The sequence below is a fragment of the Cyprinus carpio genome, chromosome A25 (assembly GCF_018340385.1).
Source record: "Cyprinus carpio isolate SPL01 chromosome A25, ASM1834038v1, whole genome shotgun sequence".
Taxonomy (NCBI): domain Eukaryota; kingdom Metazoa; phylum Chordata; class Actinopteri; order Cypriniformes; family Cyprinidae; genus Cyprinus; species Cyprinus carpio.
Genome location: NC_056596.1, coordinates 9,603,121 through 9,623,194, shown reverse-complemented (window position 1 = coordinate 9,623,194; position 20,074 = coordinate 9,603,121). Strand labels below are relative to the sequence as shown.

Here is a 20,074-nt window from a genome sequence, read left to right as displayed (position 1 = left end):
CTTGCAGTAAAGTCGTACAGTATGAAGGAATAACATTAGCAGGTCGTTATTTAGATAGGCTAAGTTAAAATTAAATTATAGGTAAACAAACATGTCCAGTAAGATGCTAAAAAGAATAACATTATTTATCTATCTATCAATTAGTTAGGTGAATATTTTTATTCTATTCTGTGGAACATGCAAAACAAAGGAGATTGATCACGTTAAAAGTTCGAAAGTAAAAAAGGCTTACTTTTACTTTAAACGTTTAAGTAAGCGAACTTATAATGCTTTAAGTGACTTTAGGCATGTGGAAAGGTTCTATAAAATAAAACTTCTTCTTAAGTACAATTACATATTGAAAGCTTTTTTTTTTGTTTTGTTTTTAACTTTCACTTAAGTATGTTTTTGGCCCAATATTTTGACTTCTCATTCAGTAAAAATGTAGCACAGTATCCATACTTAAATTTAAGTGTTATTTCTTTGTACTTTTTACTCACTTCAGGTAACAGCTATTGAATGACAGTGAAGTTGACGCTATTGTAATTCTAGCTCACAGTGCTGGTGCTGGAACCAGCTGAATAGCAATGGCACTGAAGGCGCGCCGACTCTGACGTCATTGCGACTCTACTCCAATCAGAGGACACGAATGAAGACGCGCTCCGGTTGCTGGGTGTAAAGTGAATGACGAGGCACGCTGCGTGTTGTTTGAAGTCGTCTGATTTCTTTGAGTAGCTACAGTGAAGATGTCAACAGCAGCGGCACAGAGGAACCACGACTGTGAAGCCAAGGTATGCATTGGTTTCTTTTTGCGTATTGTGCATGCTAAGAATTCGATTTTATAGTTCTATTATATCATAGCGTACAAGAAATGCATAAATTGCTCAACGTGTCCTGTATTGTCTTATAGCCAGTGCAAAATGCACGTAAAACAGCAACTTTATATTGAAAAAGTTGTATTAAAAATATTCTAAGTTTGTCAGAACTCTATGGTAGGGTCACTGTAAACTGATTAACCGCCTGTAACTCTTGCATGATGTAGTTTACTTTGACTGGATGATGACATCTGGGTCAGTGAAGAGCCTCTGTTTTTCTGCTGGACTAAACACTGACATTCGGAAGCTGCTTTGTAACCCAGCACATAATTTTTAAAGGTCAAGGTGTGGTATGAAATTATCAGCATTCTATGTGCAATATTTATCTATTTTGTATTTGTCATTTATCTTATCTTTATATGTGTTTGGCATATTTTTTATTTAAGTTATATTGTGTGCAAATTTCTATTTTACTAGATATGCATGCATGCACAGGTGTGTATATATAGAGGAACAACAATTAATGTCTGATATTATAAAAAGAAAGAATATTATTTAGTTTAAGACACGTGTCAAGATCTTTGTATCCTTCTAATATTTTCTACAAAAAAACAACAACACTGACATTATTCATTAATTTGCAAAGTTTTACACAGTTTTATGAATATTGAGATGCTTATTTACTTAGGCTTATTCCATTTTATCTGAACGTAATGTGATATTCTACAGTCTGCTTATTTATATATTCATGTTTGCACTTCAAAAGTTATTATAAGTTAAAATATTAATACATTTTCTTTTTCCTTATTATTATTGTTATTATTTCCTCAGCCATTAGTAGACTAATCCATCATGAGTGCCCAAGTGGAGGCAGACGTCCACACAATATCCCCTGAGATGCCTGCCATGTTTGATGGCATGAAGCTGGCTGCTGTAGCCACGGTGCTGTATGTCATAGTGCGGATCCTGAACCTGAAGTGTCCCACAGTGGCTCCTGACATCACCTGTCAAGATACCCCTCTCAATTGCTACCTGCTCAAGTCTTGCCCCATTCTAACCAAAGAGTGAGTGCTGCTGCCTAGAAAGCTTTCTTGTTATCCTTTTGCAGTCCTCTCCCACATGGCGTCTTTTTTAGATGGCAAAATACAGTAATGACTAGAAGAATCCAGGAATAAATGTTTTGTTAAATAAATATTTGGATACTACTTTTGAGCCACACTTTATAAATATTATGCCACATGCCAATGTATCCAGGTACATCCCTCCCTTGTTGTGGGGGAAGAGTGGACATCTCCAGACTGCTCTTTATGGGAAGATGGGAAGGGTAAAGTCCCCTAAACCTCGTGGCCTGCGTAAGTTCCTGCCCATGTCAGATGGAGCCACTGCCACCTTTGACCTGTTTGAGCCACAAGGCGTCCACAGTACTGAAGGTGAGCTTGGGTTTTGCAATAAAGGGATATTTGACCCCAAAAAGGAAATCTTGATCCAAAAATATACACAGAGCTATCATATGGTTCAAAAAGACTGAAATATTAAACACAAATAATCTTTTTTTTATGATGCATTCTTGCATTTTTAGACCTTGACAGCCTGACATTTTCATCCACTTAAGGTGTTGATGATTAAGACGATTCCTCTGGAGAGGCAAAGGTGTTGCTCGTACTTTCACTAGAGTTTATCTGTCTCTGTCTCATCACAGATGACATCACCATGGTGATCTGTCCTGGGATCGGTAACCATAGTGAGAAGCATTATATACGGACCTTTGTGGATTATTCACAGAAACAAGGCTACAGGTGCGCCGTTCTCAATCATCTTGGAGCACTACCAAACATCGAGCTGACTTCTCCGAGGATGTTCACGTACGGTAAGCCACGTGTGACAAGCATGCTTGTTTGTTATGAAACAAGCATACTTGTGACTAACAACCAGAAAGCTGGTTACAGTTTCTTTATAATAAGATGAGTTTTTTGTTAAACATAATATATATACATACATATATATACATATTTGGTCCCCATAATGTAGGGAATACTAGGTGCATACACACAGACACACATACACACACTTAGATTCTTTAGAATTGTAACACAGAATTATAATTATAAATGATAAATAATTTTTTATACTTGTTTAATATAGTATTTAATATACTATTTATATATGTGTGTGTGTGTGTGTGACATATATATTCTTTAGAATTTCTAATTATTTAATTTAATTATTTTAATGTAATTTAAATAAACTTATGTTATATTAATATAGAAAATGTACAGGAATCACTGAATGCTAATTTCTATTATGATTGTTTATGGTTTATGTAACACTGTGTTAAAGGTTGTACCTGGGAGTTTTCAGCCATGGTGGGCTACATTAAACACACATTCCCACAAACTCAGCTCATTGTGGTGGGCTTCAGTCTGGGAGGGAACATTGCCTGCAAGTACCTGGGTGAGAATCCAGCCAATCAGGAGCGAGTGTTGTGCTGCGTCAGCGTCTGCCAGGGATATAGTGCTCTGAGGTGAGAAAGTATTTTTAACTTATGCACTTAATGTAAAATTACAACTAATTTATGTGATTTTTGACTACTTGGTTTTCTGTTTTAATTGCTTGTCTTTAGGGCTCAGGAGACATTTCTACAGTGGGATCAGTGTAGGAGGCTGTACAACTTCCTCATGGCGGACAACATGAAAAAAATCATTCTATCTCACAGGTAAGTATCTTTATTTTTGTGACATATCTGATTGTAGTTGGTCAGTCAGGGCATCCACTAAACTGTATGTTTGACAACCAGTGGCAACCAATTTTTTTATATCCCTATTAGCGATGCAACAATACAGTTATACCTCATTTATTTAACCCCGGTTTTCGGTTAGGTTCTGATGGCTTGGCACATCAGGCTGCTTTTTTTTTTTTTTGCGATTTGCAGTTTCAAATGCGATTTTTAAAACAAATTAACAAAAAAAAATTCCCAACACACTAGAGAAAAACATGGACTATCATATGTCTACTTCAAATTTCTTTTGAGTGAAGTATTATTTTTCCTGTTTTTACTCAGAATTGGCCATTATTGAGCGTTATAGACACATGTAATGTCTGTTTAATTCATACCGGAAGCCACAAGTATATTTAAATATTTATTTATTTTATTTATTAAGTATTCTACCTCATGCTGTCATTTTGTGAAGCCACATCAGATCACAAAAGGAAGTTCTTTTAAACACTCCACTGATGTTGTGGAGTAAAACCATGGTCATTTCATCGCGCAGACTCACTGGCACACAAACAGAGCTGATTCAGAGAGAAATAGAATTCACGGAAATTATTTAAATGCAAAACTGCAATTCACAATTGTGTATTGAACCGTGTGTGTCATACAGAATGGTTCAGTATTATATTTAGAATTGTGACATCCCTAATCCTTATATATCCTATATTTACTGACCATGTGAAACTGAGTCAAGTAAATCTATCCTGTAGGGCAAGTTTATTTGGTATGAGCTCTAGCAAAATGGAGCCCGCCGACCTCAGCCGGCTGTTTATGGCCACTTCACTCATGCAGATTGATGACAACATTATGAGGTACTTTAAAAGCTTTTATGAGACAATTCTGACTGCATCTTAAGTTCCCATAATGATTCTTTTCGAAATGTATGTCTCTTTTAGGAAGTTTCATGGACACAGCTCCATAAAGGAGTACTATGAGAAGGAAAGCTGTGTGCATTATATTCACAATGTAAGTAATATTGTTGAAAGCCAGTTTGTTGAAAGTCATATTGTTTTGACAGTTTTTTTTTTTGATAACCATAATCTTATATGTCTCTAATATCAGATCAGTGTTCCTCTCCTCCTGATGAACACTTCAGATGATCCATTAGTCCACCAGTCACTGCTGACGATACCTCGCACACTAGCAGGTATTTATATATTCGATTTTTACTATTCTATCTAATACTTTCCATTTTTATCCATCTTTACTGGAACGAGTTAATGGATGTGTCAAGTAGCTTTTAACAGGCAAAAAAGAAGCCATTAAACATACAAGACAGACCAAAGGAGTGTAAAAAAAGGGCGCTCGTCGTCGACATGTATGGCCTAATAGTGCTTTTAGGCGCCCATTAAGACTCTCAGCATTGCTGTGTGTCTAAGATCCTGCATTGGACACCTGTGCTGAATTTTTCAGGGCCATCTGATCCGTCCCTCTGTGATTATTTATCAGATTACTGCCGTCAGCTTCTTCCTTCAGCCTCAGGTGAAAGATCCAACAGCGAACCTCTATTAACTGCTTTGAACTGAGGAAATATGGGTCACCTGATCTCCAGCTCCTTCCCTTGAGCTTCAGCAGAACTTTAAAGTTGATGCATTTTTAAAGAGGCCACAACAGAAGTCTTTGTAGCCTCGTATATCAATTTGGATGGATTATTGAGCATTCTGAGTATATGTGTAATTGATATTTAATGCTGTTGATTTATAATAATAATAATAAGGTGCATTTATAATAGGATTGAAAACTGATTCTCATTCTGGTTCAGTTCAAAATAAAACAGGACGATGTGAACTGAATACTATTTTAAAACACTCTTGACAAAATTTCCTGCACTACAGTAGCACCACAATCTTAATCTACAGTGAAAAAGAGCAGCACAAGATGTGAAGTCCGATTCTCAAATGAATGTCTCTCATGAACCGCTTCTTTTTAGTGAATCAAAAGAATATTACTCAACCAGTGTAGTTTGATTCCTTTACAAATGCCTCTCATGAATCAGTTCTTTTTAGTGAATCAAAACAATCTTGCACAACCAAGTCTGATGTAGTCTGATTTCTGAACGAATGCCTCTCATGAGTCACTTAATTTTTAGTGAATCAAAGGCATAATGCACAAACAGTACAGTCTAATTCCCAAACAAATGACTCTTCTTCACTTCACTCGTGGCACTTCTTTACTAAATCAGAAGCATATTGTGTAATGACTGTTCTCAGATTCATGATCATATGCATATTGTCCAGTTTCTAAAAGAATGACTTTCATGAGTCAGTTCTTTTTATTGAATCAAAAACTTAACGACCAGTGTAGTTGGACTCCTGAATGAATGACTGAGTCAGTTCTTTGTAGTGAAAACATACAGTGCAGCAAGTCCAATTCCTATCATAATGACTCTTATGAGTTGGTTCTTTTAAGTAAATCTGAATGGCTATAAAAAAAATCTGTATTGTTTCTCCACAGAAAAGAAACAAAATGTCATCTTTGCACTGACACTACATGGGGGTCATCTCGGCTTCTTTGAAGGCGCTGTTCTCTTTCCTCAACCTCTTTCCTGGATGGACAAAGTCATCGTCAGTTATGCCAACGCTATCTGCCAGTGGGAGAAACACAGGCCACAATGCCAGTAGGAAAAATAATGCATTGTGCAACACTAAGCATAACACTTTATGGTGTTCTCGTTTGCTCTGAGTTGAGGTTGGATGATGGTTTCTGAAAGTCTGACTCACTAGAGTTTGCTCTGACCTTCAAGCAGGAATTCGAGAGAAAGCACATACGGTAATAAATTATGCTTACCGTAAGTTGCGTCAGATGTCAATGGTGTATCGCTTCAAAGCCTGACAAACTGTGCAGAGGGATTCGTAAAATGTTTTTGAAAAAGTTATTTGTGGAAAAACATATCTGGCAAAAGGAGATGGTAAAGAGGTTAAGACAAATAACTAACCCAGAGTTCACCGGCTGTCATTTGAATAGATTTTTCTACACTGTGAAGTCAGCGTATCTCAAATAATAACTCATCAAATCACCTTTGTGAGATGTTAAAATTTTGATTAGTTTAGAAATTGTTAATATTTAGTAATGAAAGTTTGATATAATTTGAAAGTTTGCACTTGCATTGAAATGGTCCTCATTTTCTTTTGAACAGTCTGTTAGGTTGCCTTATGTTTTATTGACACTTGACTCTAACATGGTACTTTTAATTGCATCATTTTATCACTGCTTCAGTGGCGCACTTATTTTCAGTAAATGTATTTAATAAACAGTTTCCTGTAGTTGGGAGCACAAACAGTTATAGCAATACTCTTTTGTCTGTCTGTCTCTGATTTATTGGCGTCTTTTAAAACTCTCTTTCTCTCTGTGGCTCCTGCTATCATTCTCTGTTGTTATATTAGACCACTATAAATAAACATGTCAAAGTAATTCCTTTAAATGTAACATTAAACCAAAGAACAATGACATAGTATTTTATTGCACTCTGGAAGTGGTTTAGCTTTTTCATTTCATTTCTTGAATTGTCATTTAATAATAACCAGTTAAAATCTTTAATTTCTTGACAGTATATAACAACTGGTATCAGATAATATCTATTCCTAACATGTTTATTTTTATTTTAGTATTCTGACTACTTTTATTATTTCAGTTTATATGAATTATTATTTTAAAATATCTCTTTTTTTGTTGCTTATTTTAATGTACTTTTCTTTTTTTTTTGCAAACACCATATAAAATTAACAGAAAAGAAATCATCACTTATTATTTAGTTTGACCTCCTGAGGCTGATGATCAATTTTGTCTAAAGTTTATTTTTTTTTTTTTTAAATATATTTTTTATACACAATTTGTGGAAATTGCCATTATTTGTGCAGATTATTTTCTAGAAATAAATAGTTGTAGCACTGTTTTGAATGTTTGACATTCCAAAAGCTTTTTATTTGTGTTGTTTTACAGGAAATACATGACAATGTAGTAAAGTTGTAATTTTAAGTGTGCATTAGTAAAACAGTTATTGTTATAATGAAAATTTATGTACTCACTTTAACTTTCTATAGAAAGTTATCCATTCAATACATCATATATTTTTATAATTATGTTTTAAACATTGCCTGGGTTGAGTATTTTTCCATTCTCACTTAACAAGAGAAACAACAGAAATGTCTGGACTCTGTCATCTGTTCCAAAAGAATATCTATAATTTGGGGTAAATCTGAAAATGGGGGCCTGCCCATGATTAGTAAGGAATGTCAAGCACTCCAGTAGTCACAGATAATTTAAATTCACTGATTGTATCTGTTTCATTCCTTTTCAATGACATCTTGAGACTTTTCCAGTGAGGCTGGCGGTTTGGTATGGGAAAGCCTCTATGCTGCTGGGTTCACTCTCAGAAAAACAAAAACACATTCGATCATTCTGTAATACAATACAACTAAAATAACACACAGTCGCGTGCTTTTACGGCGACAAATAAAAAGTGCTTAGTCAAAGAGTTGTGTTGCTGTGGCCTTTCCGTCATATTTGGGGCCTTTCCCATTGAACTCTGAAGGCAGGATTTCCTCATCAAACTCCTTGAAGTAGTTCTCCAACTCATCACCGTGGACAAACACTTCAAAGACAGAAAGTCAAAATCACTTTCTCATCCATCAGGAATATTCTTTGCAATAAACACAATTTACCCTTTCCAACAGTTTGCTCTTCATCAGGGGTTTGACCACATTGTAGGTGGTGGTGAAGTACCAGGGCTGGTGGATAAAGTGCACTGCTTTGAAACGCGCAGGGAAAGAATCCTGCCATACACAAGAAGCAGCAACAATTAAGATGTGGAAAGATGGACATTTATGTGTTATTAATACATTTATAGACTATGAAGATTGATACGCCAACTAACTAATGGTTAGATTATGGTCTAAATGCAAAAAGTGTGTACGTTTCACTCGGTTATGTTTTACTGTCATCTTGGACTTAAACTGACATTTAGTGGTGTGGTTGTAGCATTACATATAAAAGCAAATAATTTTCAGTTACTGCTTTCACAGTAGAAATGCACTATTTACGGAAGCCCGTTTCCGCCACTGAATAAAAAATAAAACAAGGCAATTGCGACTTTTTATCTCACAATTCAGACTTTTTTTCTCAGAATTTCGAGTTCATATCTTGCAATTCTGACTAAAAGTAAAAATTGCGAGTTATAAATTCAGAATTATGAGATATGAACTCTCGCAATGAAAAAGTCGCAATTACCTTGTTTTATTTTTTATTTTTTTTTAATTTGGCTTCCATAACTATTAGCAGTTAGTCATGATTAATTCATTTCATATTCATTTCTTTGTGATAAAACTTTCTTTGTAGGTAAGTATTACTGAATGCACCTTTAAGAACTAATACAGAGAGCCATTTTTCTAAAAGATAAAAGTCTATACGTCACCTGCAACATGTCCACCATTTTCTTCAGCTCCGTGGGCTTGATGCCAGAGGCCTGCTGCATGGTGAAACCCTTAAAGTTTTCAATGATGCAAAACCCGTTGATTTGAGTCTCTTCATTTTCCAGAAGCTTCTCTAGGATCACACAATAGGCTCTGAGGATCTGGAACAAACACAATATCAATACATGTAACAGACTTTAAGTTATTTTTTAATGCATCTTTGAATGCTGAATACAAGTATTTTCTACTAAAAAATCTTACCGACCTCCAAATTTTTGAACGGTATTGTATATATTTATTTAATAATACAATAAAAAATGCCACACGTCACTTCACTCACTCACTCATCATTGAAAAAAAAAAAAATAATAATCACCTCATCAAAAGTGATTTCCTCATAATCCCAGTTCTCAATGTTGAAGAGCAGCACCACACGGCCGTATTTATCTCTGCTGGACAGGATCCCTGGGTAACCGGCCTCAATGGTGCTGCGGACAGCTTCTGGGGTCAGGTTTTCAAAGAGTTCAGGGTAATCCCGTCTGAAGCGCACATAACCTGAAGCGCACGTAACATCTCAGGGTGAGAAGCATTCCAGTGGCATCAAATGTATAAATAAAAACTCTTTGGCAAAACTATTTACCCTTCATGAGTTCATAGGCCCTGTTTACTTCATATTTCCTAGCACGGATGAACCTCACCAGCACACTGTCGGGGTTGTCCCCAAAAGTGTCCTGTACACCTTTAGCAAGGCTGTCTCCAGAATCCGCCTTCTCTTTTATAATACCTCTGAGCTCCTTTACAGCTGACACTCGCTTCTCATCCGTCTCATTTAGCTCATCTTTAGCCTACAATGACATCACAAGTTAAAATATTCATAAAAAGCAAAAGTTTTTGTGAGTCAGAATGTGTAGTGAATCATGGTTACTTGATAGCAGATGCTATTGTCTAACATTAACTGGATTTTTTTTAATTTTCTCAACAAAATCTTGTGCCAAACTTGCCACTGTGATGCTATATAGTTGCTAGGTTGTTACTAGGGTGTTTGGTTAGTTATTAGGGTGTTTTGTGTAGAAATTTAGCAAACAGCACTATAGTGAGTTAGCTATAGAACATTTATATTTAGCTATGTGCTGTGTTCAGTCTAATTGTGTATATTTTGTACTTTCTAAACACCTCACACCTTCTGCACCGTGTGGTCAGGTATTTGGGCGCAAGGTCCGAACACCGGCCCGTGATCTTTGACCGTGAGGTGCTCCAGCTTAGCCCTGAGGGCCTGCTCCTCCTCGGACACCATCCGGAATGTTCCACTCTATTAAAAGTTATGAAGAAAGACTTATGAAAACATCCTAATCCTGAGTTTAAGCAAACAATTTAGTTTAGTAACCCTAATCAATGGACGCTAGTGTGGGCCAGTGCTAAGCTCACTCACATGAATTGCGTAAAGCCTAGTAAACCTGGCCTGAGATTGGAGATAAGCTGCTAATGTTTGTAGCTCTATCCCTAAACACTAAGAACCACCTTGTTCTTAAAACATTTGTTCACGAAATGAGTGATGGTTTGGAGGAACCTGAGCGAAATCACATGTTGTGTGACATAACAGGGTCTTAAGACTTCACATAAGTGGGCAACACTGTGTTTTGCTAATTTTGCACTTGTAAAATTTCTCTTTCATTCTGATAATATATTTTGGTCAGTAAGCAAATGCAACACTGAATGTGGTTTTACAGCTTATAAAGACAAAAAAATTACTTACAACAACAGCCATTGCTTCAGATGCTCAGTGCAACTTTCTGTGGAGAGAGAGATATTGATCACAAGGAAAATGCTTCCTCTCCAACAAAGAGTATTTTTATGACATTAAGACATAATGGTTTTTAACCATGAGAAATTAAACAAGCTGAGTGACTTGGTAAAACTTGTTATCATTACATATTACAATTGGGACATTTCTGGCTATATCACAAGCATTTCAGCAGGGTTGTTATGTGATAGTCTCCGTTGATCTGAAATTCTGAGGTGAAAACTGCATCAATTGTAAAAGTTGAAAGTGAAAAAAAAAATGTCCCAGACTACACCAAGTCACACTACCTCAATAGTCAATACAACCACTAACATTTAGTAAATAATAGAGAAGAATACTCATCATCATCAATATTTTAAAAGATTCCCAAACATGAGCAACTTGCATTCTAAATGATAAATCAATCCCATGCTCTATCCTAAGAAACGACACTTACCTGACACAATGCAGTGTTGCTCAAGCCAACAGAACTGAGTGAGGTGCGGAACAGCAGGCTCCAATAATTTGTAGTGTGACCTGTGATGGATTAACAACGTCATATGGGATTATACAGAGCAGATTTGATGTTAATCAGTGAAAAACATTGAGAAAAGGAGCAAAGAGAACATTGACCAATAGCCTGCAGCCAATAGCATCATGACTCTCAGATTTTAATCAAGAGGAACCTTCCCTGACCCCAAACACATTGTGTGATTAAAAATAAATAAATTAATAAAATAGGGAGTGGATGGGAAAGAGTGTGTCAGACATATTAACAGTTATTAGAGGTTAAATCTGAGGGGGGGTTAGCAATCCACTGACCAGTATGATTTGACTGGATTCCAACACCAGTGAAAACTATGTGCCGGCAACGTGAACAATGTCTGGAAATAGACCTTGAACACAAAGCCGTATACACATACCTAAATATATATTTAGGCATTTTTATTAGAATCAGAAAATAATTAAAAAACATAAAAAAAAACATCAAATCAAAAACATAAAACCTTAAAAAAAATCCACAATATAAACATATAATCAGAAATACAATTTTTAAACATAATTTTTGAATATGTACAAGGTAGGCCTTAAAGGGGTCGTCGGCCGCTACATGCACTTTTACAAGTTTTTTGAACTGAAATGTGTGTTGGCACAACCACCCTATAATGATTAAGATCCACCTGGTGTTTTTTTTAATCTACTAAAATCTTTACCCCTTTTACATCACACATACAGGCCCCTCCCACGATAGTTTGATTGACAGTAGCGTTTCAGCACAGCCTGGAACTTTACCTTAGACCCCCCCTGAGTCTAGCTGTCATCAGTCCACCATTGTTTCACCGCCGGAGCAGATGTAGACAAGAATGACTCCTAAGCGATTGAGGTGTTCTGTTGTTGGATGTAATAATGAACATAGCAGTCATCATTTACTCCCAACATCTGAGCAGCTGAAGACGCAGTGGATTACCTTTGTTTTTGAAGGGAATGCGCCCCCATTCTACCTAAATACGTCTATCTTCGTGCGAATCATTCGTGGTCCATTTATATAACAAAACAGTTAATATTCACAGATGTTGACATTTAGAAATAAAAACATATTGCATATGGCTTTGAGAAAAAAATTCCAGTCTTCATCTCTCCTTTCTTGCGCCATAAAACTTTGAAGAATAGTTTGTTGAAGCTTTTGTCGAATATTTCTAGATTGCATTCTCTGTAAAACTGCATTTTAAGAATATTCTATTGTTAAAAAAATTATACAAATAAATAATGAATTTTGAAATTGAACTGAAAATATTTCCAATAAAGTTTATACATTTAACAATATTCTAAATGTGTCTAGATAAAAATACAGTCTGCTAAAAATATGAAAATGCAAGCTAACTAGTTCCCATATAATACTTTAATAACTTTATTTCAATGATCACATTAACGCAAATTTGCAAATGTGTACTTCCATCTTGTCTTTTATTCATTGTAGGGTATAACTTTATATTTTGGGATGAGGGTCCCAAGCCAGGTTATAATCATATTTGAGGATTCTTTCTTGGCATCAAAAAGTTTTGGAAACCCCTACTGAAGAGGATGGATAGTGAGTTTGGGCCATATACATATATCACAAAGAGCTCAAATCACTGTCATGTCACTTTTTTACGTAACCTACGATCACTCTCACTCTCCTGGCTATTTGCTATGGTTTCATCTTTCCTTCTTTCCCTGAACAGTTATCATCTCTTGATGTTAACAGTGCTACTGATACTTTCTGCTCCACTCTTAGGTCTATTTAGATACTGTCTGCCCCTTGTCTTCCAGGCCAGCTTGTACCACCTCTTCTGTCCTTTGGCTATCTGATGTTCTCCACGAGCATCATTCTAAGCTCAGAGCTGCAGAAAGAGTATGGTGCAAATCACAAAATCCTACTGACCTTAATCTATATCGATTTTCATTCTCTATTAATGCCTCCATTGCTAAAAGGACATACTATCACAACAAAATTAACAATTGACCGAATTCTCTTCTTCCCTCCTTTGTCCTCCTCCTCCCCTCCCACCTATCATCTCAAACAGCACAAACAAGGCATTAAAAATAAAAAAAAAAATGCGAGAGTTAGGCAAATTGCTTATTTTGTTGTCAAACACATCTTACCAGCAATCATACACTTGTTTTTATCCTTCTCTCCACTCTTTGAGGCAGAAGTGTCTAAACTCATCCTTTCCAATTATCCTACTACTTGTCCACTTTATCCTATTCCATCTCATCTCCTTCAAGCCATATCTCCTGCCGTTGTACCTGCACTCACTCACATCGTTAACACATCCCTTCATACTGGTGTTTTTCCCTCAACATTTAAACAGGCTCGTATAACCCCACTTCTTAAGAAACCCACTCTTAACCCAACTCTTTTAGAGAACTACAGACTAGTTTCCCTTCTACCTTTCATTGCAAAAACACTTGAATGAGTTGTGTTCAACCAAGTCTCTGTCTTTCTCACACAGAACAACCTCCTGGACAGCAACCAGTCTGGCTTCAGAAGTAGACATTCGACCGGGACTGCCTTGCTTTCAGTTGTTTAAGCCCTAAGCCCTAAGACTGGCTTCCAAATCTTCTATGCTTATTTTGCTGGATCTGTCTGCTGCTTTTGAAACGGTGAACCACCAGATTCTCCTGTCAACCCTATTGGAAAATGGCATCTCAGGAACTGCACGTCAGTGGTTTGAGTCTTACCTCTCAGATAGGTCCTTCAAGACATCTTGGAGAGGTGAGGTGTCTAAGTCGCAACATCTAGCTACTGGGGTGCCTCAGGGCTCAGTTCTTGGACCACTTCTCTTCTCTATCTACATGGCATCACTAGGTTCTGTTATTCAGAAACATGGCTTTTCATATCACTGCTATGCTGATGACACTCAACTCTACCTCTCATTCCATCTTGATGATCTGACAATAGCTACTCGCATCTCCCCATGTCTAACAGACATTTCTTGTTGGATGACGGACCATCACCTTCAGCTCAACCTGGCTAAAACAGAACTGCTTGTGGTTTCAACAAACCCATCACTTTATCAAAATTTCACCATCCATTTAGGCTCTTCAACCATAACTCCTTCAAAAACAGCTAGAAAGCTGAGAAGATTTCTCAGACCACATTGCTAAAACTGCTCGGTCCTGCAGATTTGCTTTATACAACATTGGGAAGATCGGGCCCTTTCTTTCAGAACATGCAACGCAACTCCTTGTTCAAGCTCTTGTTCTGTCCAGGCTGGACTATTGCAATGCTCTCTTGGCAGGTCTTCCAGCCACTTCTATCAAACCTCTACAATTTATCCAAATTGCCACTGCAAGATTAATCTTTAATGAGCTGAAAAGAACGCATGTCAAACCTCTGTTCATAAATTTGCACTGGCTACCAGTAGCTGCTCGCATTAAATTCAAGGCATTAATGTTTTCCTACAAAACCACCACTGGCTCTGCACCCATTAACCTAAATTCATTACTTCAGAGTTATGTGCCCTCTAGAAGCTTCCATTCTGTAAGTGAATGCGTATTATTGTGCCATCTCAAAGAGGCACAAAATCACTTTCACTGACTTTTTCATTAACTGTTCCCTCCTGGTGGAATGACCTGCACAACTCAATCCGAGCAGCTGAGTCCTTAGCCATCTTCAAGAAACGACTAAAATCTGTTCCATCTTTATTTGACTCTCTAAATCTAGCACTTTCTATTAAATTTTAATTCTACCTTAATTCTACTCTATTTTAATTCTATTTATCTTTTTTATTTAAAAAATAAACAAATCAAAACAAAACAAAAAAACACTAGCTTTCTATTTTTTCTATTCTACTTGTTTTTCTTTGTGTGTGTGTATATGTATATACCTGTATATATATATATATATATATACATATATACATATATACATATATACACACATATATATATATATATATATATATACACATATATATATATACACACATATATATATACATTTGTATATACATAATATATATATATATATATATATATATATATATATATATGCATATATATATACATATATATATACTATATATACATATACATATACATACATATATATATATATATATATATATATATATATATATATATATATACATACATACATATATATATATATATATATATATATATATATATATATACTATATATATATATATATACACCTTGCTACATGTACTGTGTTAGGCTAACCGAGACTTGTCATTGCTCTTTTTTTAGTTTTGACTGATTGTATTGTCCTAATTTGTAAGTCGCTTTGGATAAAAGTGTCTGCTAAATGTAAATCAAATACTCAAATTCAATTTTAGTTGTAAGCAGTCAGTGGTTTGCAGCCAGAATTATCATCATCCACCCTCAAACGTAACTGCAAAGTTTCTCACTGATACTTTGATCGGTGGGGTGGCTATAATCCTGTAAAGCAGGATTTAGCATTTGAATGTGCAGGTCTGTATTACTAAAGCAATGATTGCAGCACAATGGTTGTCTCTGTGCTACCAGAGCTGCTCAGCGCTTATTTTACATCTATTGGGTAAAAGCATAGTTGACAGACAATACATTTGATGATTCGTTATTATGCAGGTATATTGTTTCAACATTTATAGGACAATTTATAAGGCAACCCATTATATCACAATTTCAATCCAGCCCGTCATGTGCTGCCAAGTTAGAGCTCACATCACACCATAGTCTTTACAGACTTATTAAAAACCAAAAATACTATATTCAAAGTTTTGAAATGTACACCTTGACAATACAACTATTGTACGAGAAAAAAAAAAAGAAAAAAGTCTATGCGGTTTCAAAAAGGCCATCGGAGTCAAGAGAGGCTTAACATGGGTTGGACCAAAATGTATTTACTGATCATTTATGTGAAGTTGTAGTTTTAGCTATTCTTCCTTCTGTTGCGCAAAACAGAAGATATTTTTGAAGAATGTTGTTAACCAAACAGTTGACAGTAGCCACTGACTTCAATAGTATTTTTTTTCCATATTATGCAAAAATAAATAAATAAATTTTAAAAAATATCATACAGGTTTTGAACAACATGAATGTTAGTAAATTATGACAATTTTCATTTTGATGTGAACTATCCCTTTAAGGTGCAGTCACATTTACTCTTGTTCAGTGAATTTTCTTGGTTAAGTCCAGTCATTACAACAGTATCAGGAATTTTTCATGAGGGCAAAAAAAGTTTTCACTTAGATTTTGCTCGTGTTAAAATTGGTCACTCAAATTTACTGCTTGGTTTGAAAATGACTTCCTTTTGTAGAAATTTTGCTATTGTGAACATACAGTGAGAGAAATGGCATGAATTAATTGAGAACTGTTTTCCCCATAATCTTTATTTTAAAATTTTCTATTTGAACTTTTCATGTGACAGTACTTTTTGGATGAACAGCACTGTCAGTATGACAATATAGTGCTAATTAGCAGCATAATGCATCACATTAGACCTTAATAACATTGATCATACAAATGAAAACTCACAATGTGGAGTTATTCCCTAAAATACAGTCAGTGTAAATTCAGAAACCTGTTATTAGCTTTAATATTTAAAATCCCTTAATAAACATTATCAGCTTTTACAGAGTCAAAGTTCAAGTTATTTAAATAAATTTTTCAAGTCCAACAAAGTGCTAGTTAAAGTTCTACAACATTTCCATGTATTTCCTTCTTGACTGTTAACATGTTTAAACAAGTTTGAGGTTTACATAACATTAATGGTTCCCAGCACTGAGGTTATCCTAACTCTTGGTCTTACGGGCTGCAGTCCATTATGCTTTCTGGCCAGTACTGGTCCTGCATGTAGTGCTCGAGGGAGTTGCTGGAGTTTGAAGTATGGTCCCGGGACAGGATGTCCTTTTCCCACTGGTCCTCTACCAGCTTGTACAGGTCCATAGCAGCACGAGCATCCTCTACAGAGCAGTGACCCATTCTACCAGACTAAAAGAAATATCCAGTATGTAAACATCAAGGAGCAGGTAAAAAGAAACCGTATATACACTAAGCTGGATGTTCCAACTTTATCTCATGAAATGACCTGTTCTGCTCCACAGTCTTACCTGTATGGTCTTATTGAGAAGTTTCCCAGACAGTTTCTTTAAAGAGATGTTGCATCTAATGGAGGCATTATACAACTCCTGCAGCACCCTGCAGGAACAGGTATCTCTAATCATATGTGGTGGGACGGAGATGTCAAGAACCAAGAAGTCATTAAATAAGGCATGGCCAACAATAATCTTCCCTGTGAGGATGTCAACAATCTAAAAAAAAAAAAGACAAAAAGCACATATTTCAGCAATATTCTATTCTATGTAATACAGTAGCCATTTATAAGCAGAGCTCAACAATGGGGATATCAACATTTACAAAAATTGTAATTACTTATTTCCACACACACACAGATTTTTTTTAAATTACTATTCTTTATTATTTCATTTATATAAATCAATATTAAAAAAATTCAGGTTAAAAAAAATACATACATATATTTTGTGAAAAAAAATAAATAAATAAAATATGTAAAAAACAATTTTTTATTAAAACATCTGTTCTACTGGCTTTATTGTGCGAGCAGAGGAAAAAATCCCTTATTGTTCAAAACTGCTACACAATATGAAATTAAAGCAGAGCAGATAAATCCACACGTATAGTGCCGCCTCACCTCGTTCTGAGCATCCTCAAAAGCCACTGCGTGTTGTAAATGATGTTTCATAATGCCACTCCATCTTGTGCGGTAGTCTGTGACTGGATGCCGAGGTAAAATATATTTATCATACACAACACTACCATTATAATTTACTATACTACAGCGTGCCACTTCACTACACTTGCCGCCAGGTCCAGTCCCGACCATTTCACAGTCCATAGCTACAAGCCTAGAGTGGTCTATTCCCACACATGGAGAACTCCTGCCACTAGTGGGAGGGCTGGATTCAGAAAAGCCACTGTCCACCTCCCAGCTGTCACTGAGCGATACTGCAGACTCAGCTTCACCAGCCAGTGTATGAGAGGTTATTCTTGGCCTTTTAAATTGCACATGATTTGACTGTTCAGACACAGAATCCAAAACATCCCCATGTTTAGCACACTCCGTCTTGTTTTCTAGAAGCTCAACTGACTTTCTTTTCTTTGCTCTTTTTTGTTCAAATGACACTTCATGGAATTCAGTTGTGGATTTTTTCAGTTTATTCTTTTTCCTTCGTCTTTTAGCTTGATGAGAAATGGTGTTTGTTTCTTCGTTGTTGATAGTTAAGATATTTTGGTCCACACCATTGCTGGGGGAGTATCTCCAAGGTGAAGCAGACATTGTGTCACCACATAGTTTTACATCTGTCAAAAAAGATGATACTTCTGTCAATCAAACATCAAGTTACAGTATCCGTGTCCTTATAGTGACGAATAATACCCAAGATGCAATATGAAACAATTAGCTTGCTACTAAGTTAATATACATAAACAACATTAACTCTATATTTGACTACATACTCCATCTAAGGAAAGGAGATGGTCTGAAACTGGCCATTATTTATTGCTCTAGGTTTAAGTTGTTATCGTGATCAATTCAGTATAGCTAGTACTACCAAGCATTTAGCAATGAAACAATAACGTAATCTGTCGCGTTTCACGTTTAATAACAATACAAACCCTAAATAATGTTACACTGTAAAAACATTAAAACAAAAACACTTATTAGCGTTGTTATACTTTGATAATTTTACACAATAGCACTTACACGTACACGTGGATCCGGTGAGAAGCAGGACTATGAGAACCAGGGTTGCCAGGTTTTCAAAACAAAACCCGCCCAATTGCTGCTCAAAACGAGCCCGTTAAAAATCGCGTTCCGGGGGCTAAAATACACATTTTTTTGGCGGGGCTCCCCGGTGAAATTAGCATCTCAGGTGCTAAATATCTCGTTATTGGTGTGGCTTCAACCCGCGGACATGAAAAACAACCCGCGGCAACAGTGATCCCGCGATTTGACGCGGGAAAAACGCGGACTTGGCAACACTGATGAGAACATGCCGAGACGAGACGAGACCCAAATCCCGCGATTTGATTGGCCGGCCCGTTTCTACAGTATTGCACTCTCATTGGTCAAAACAAATGCCAATGCAGAGCTCTTTTCCCAGCCTCTGTTGAAAATATTGATGTATTGTTGGTTTGCTGCTGTAAATCGAGGTGTGGACTGAGAGATTACGACAGAGAGACCATTTTATGAATGGAATTAGTACGCTAAATAAACTGCTTAGAGATAAATGACAACAATACCAAATAGCAGTACAATCTGAAGGAATCTGACAGCTGGCAAGATCCTAATTTCAGACACAAAAACAATAGGCGTTATATTTGACTAAATACAGAATTCATTAAAAAAAAGTGTTTTTTTTTTTCTCTACAATGAACTTGAGCATATTCCTGGAGAGCTTTGGATACCATTGGCTGAGAACTAAACTTTTAAGTGCTTATAAGTGTATCTGGCCTTTTTTCTCAAGTTGATGGTGATGATCAATGTGATGTGTCTGAATCATGTGTAACACTGTGCTTTTTTGTCTCTTTTATTCCCAGATGCACATCAGAGCTTTTCTTGATCAACAGGAAATCAAGGCATATTTTTTCCCCTTTTAGATCCCTGATGACGACAATAAATCGTGTTAAATGGAAAGATCACCCAAAAATGCATGACTTATTACCTGTATTACTTTCTTTCTTCCATGGGATGCAAAAGGAAAAATTATAAATAAAATACTGGTTGCTCATCTTATGTTGCCATTCAGACAT

At 36.1% G+C, this 20,074-nt stretch overlaps 3 protein-coding genes across 3 annotated transcripts; 1 reads left to right on the top strand and 2 right to left on the bottom strand.

Moving 5' to 3' along the window:
• The first annotated feature begins 612 nt into the window (after nt 1-612).
• On the top strand, nt 613-7,008 carry LOC109050905 (monoacylglycerol lipase ABHD2-like). The gene is made up of 11 exons (XM_042715389.1): nt 613-770; nt 1,022-1,139; nt 1,626-1,858; nt 2,049-2,224; nt 2,494-2,661; nt 3,132-3,315; nt 3,415-3,507; nt 4,275-4,376; nt 4,461-4,530; nt 4,627-4,711; nt 6,019-7,008. The coding sequence occupies exons 3-11, from the start codon at nt 1,647-1,649 to the stop codon at nt 6,183-6,185; spliced, it is 1,257 nt and encodes a 418-aa protein (XP_042571323.1). The 5' UTR covers nt 613-770; nt 1,022-1,139; nt 1,626-1,646; the 3' UTR covers nt 6,186-7,008.
• A 327-nt stretch (nt 7,009-7,335) lies between these two features.
• On the bottom strand, nt 7,336-11,291 carry LOC109050634 (retinaldehyde-binding protein 1-like). Its single transcript, XM_042715385.1, has 8 exons — nt 11,210-11,291; nt 10,726-10,762; nt 10,153-10,281; nt 9,613-9,817; nt 9,349-9,527; nt 8,975-9,133; nt 8,226-8,336; nt 7,336-8,156 (listed from the first exon to the last, which is right to left on the bottom strand). The coding sequence occupies exons 2-8, from the start codon at nt 10,735-10,737 to the stop codon at nt 8,028-8,030; spliced, it is 924 nt and encodes a 307-aa protein (XP_042571319.1). The 5' UTR covers nt 10,738-10,762; nt 11,210-11,291; the 3' UTR covers nt 7,336-8,027.
• A 5,313-nt stretch (nt 11,292-16,604) lies between these two features.
• LOC109050635 (apoptosis-enhancing nuclease-like) lies at nt 16,605-19,256 on the bottom strand. Its single transcript, XM_042715384.1, has 4 exons — nt 19,026-19,256; nt 17,955-18,622; nt 17,353-17,553; nt 16,605-17,233 (listed from the first exon to the last, which is right to left on the bottom strand). Exons 2-4 carry the CDS (start codon nt 18,597-18,599, stop codon nt 17,048-17,050), a joined length of 1,032 nt encoding a protein of 343 aa, XP_042571318.1. The 5' UTR covers nt 18,600-18,622; nt 19,026-19,256; the 3' UTR covers nt 16,605-17,047.
• Between the last annotated feature and the right edge of the window lie 818 nt (nt 19,257-20,074).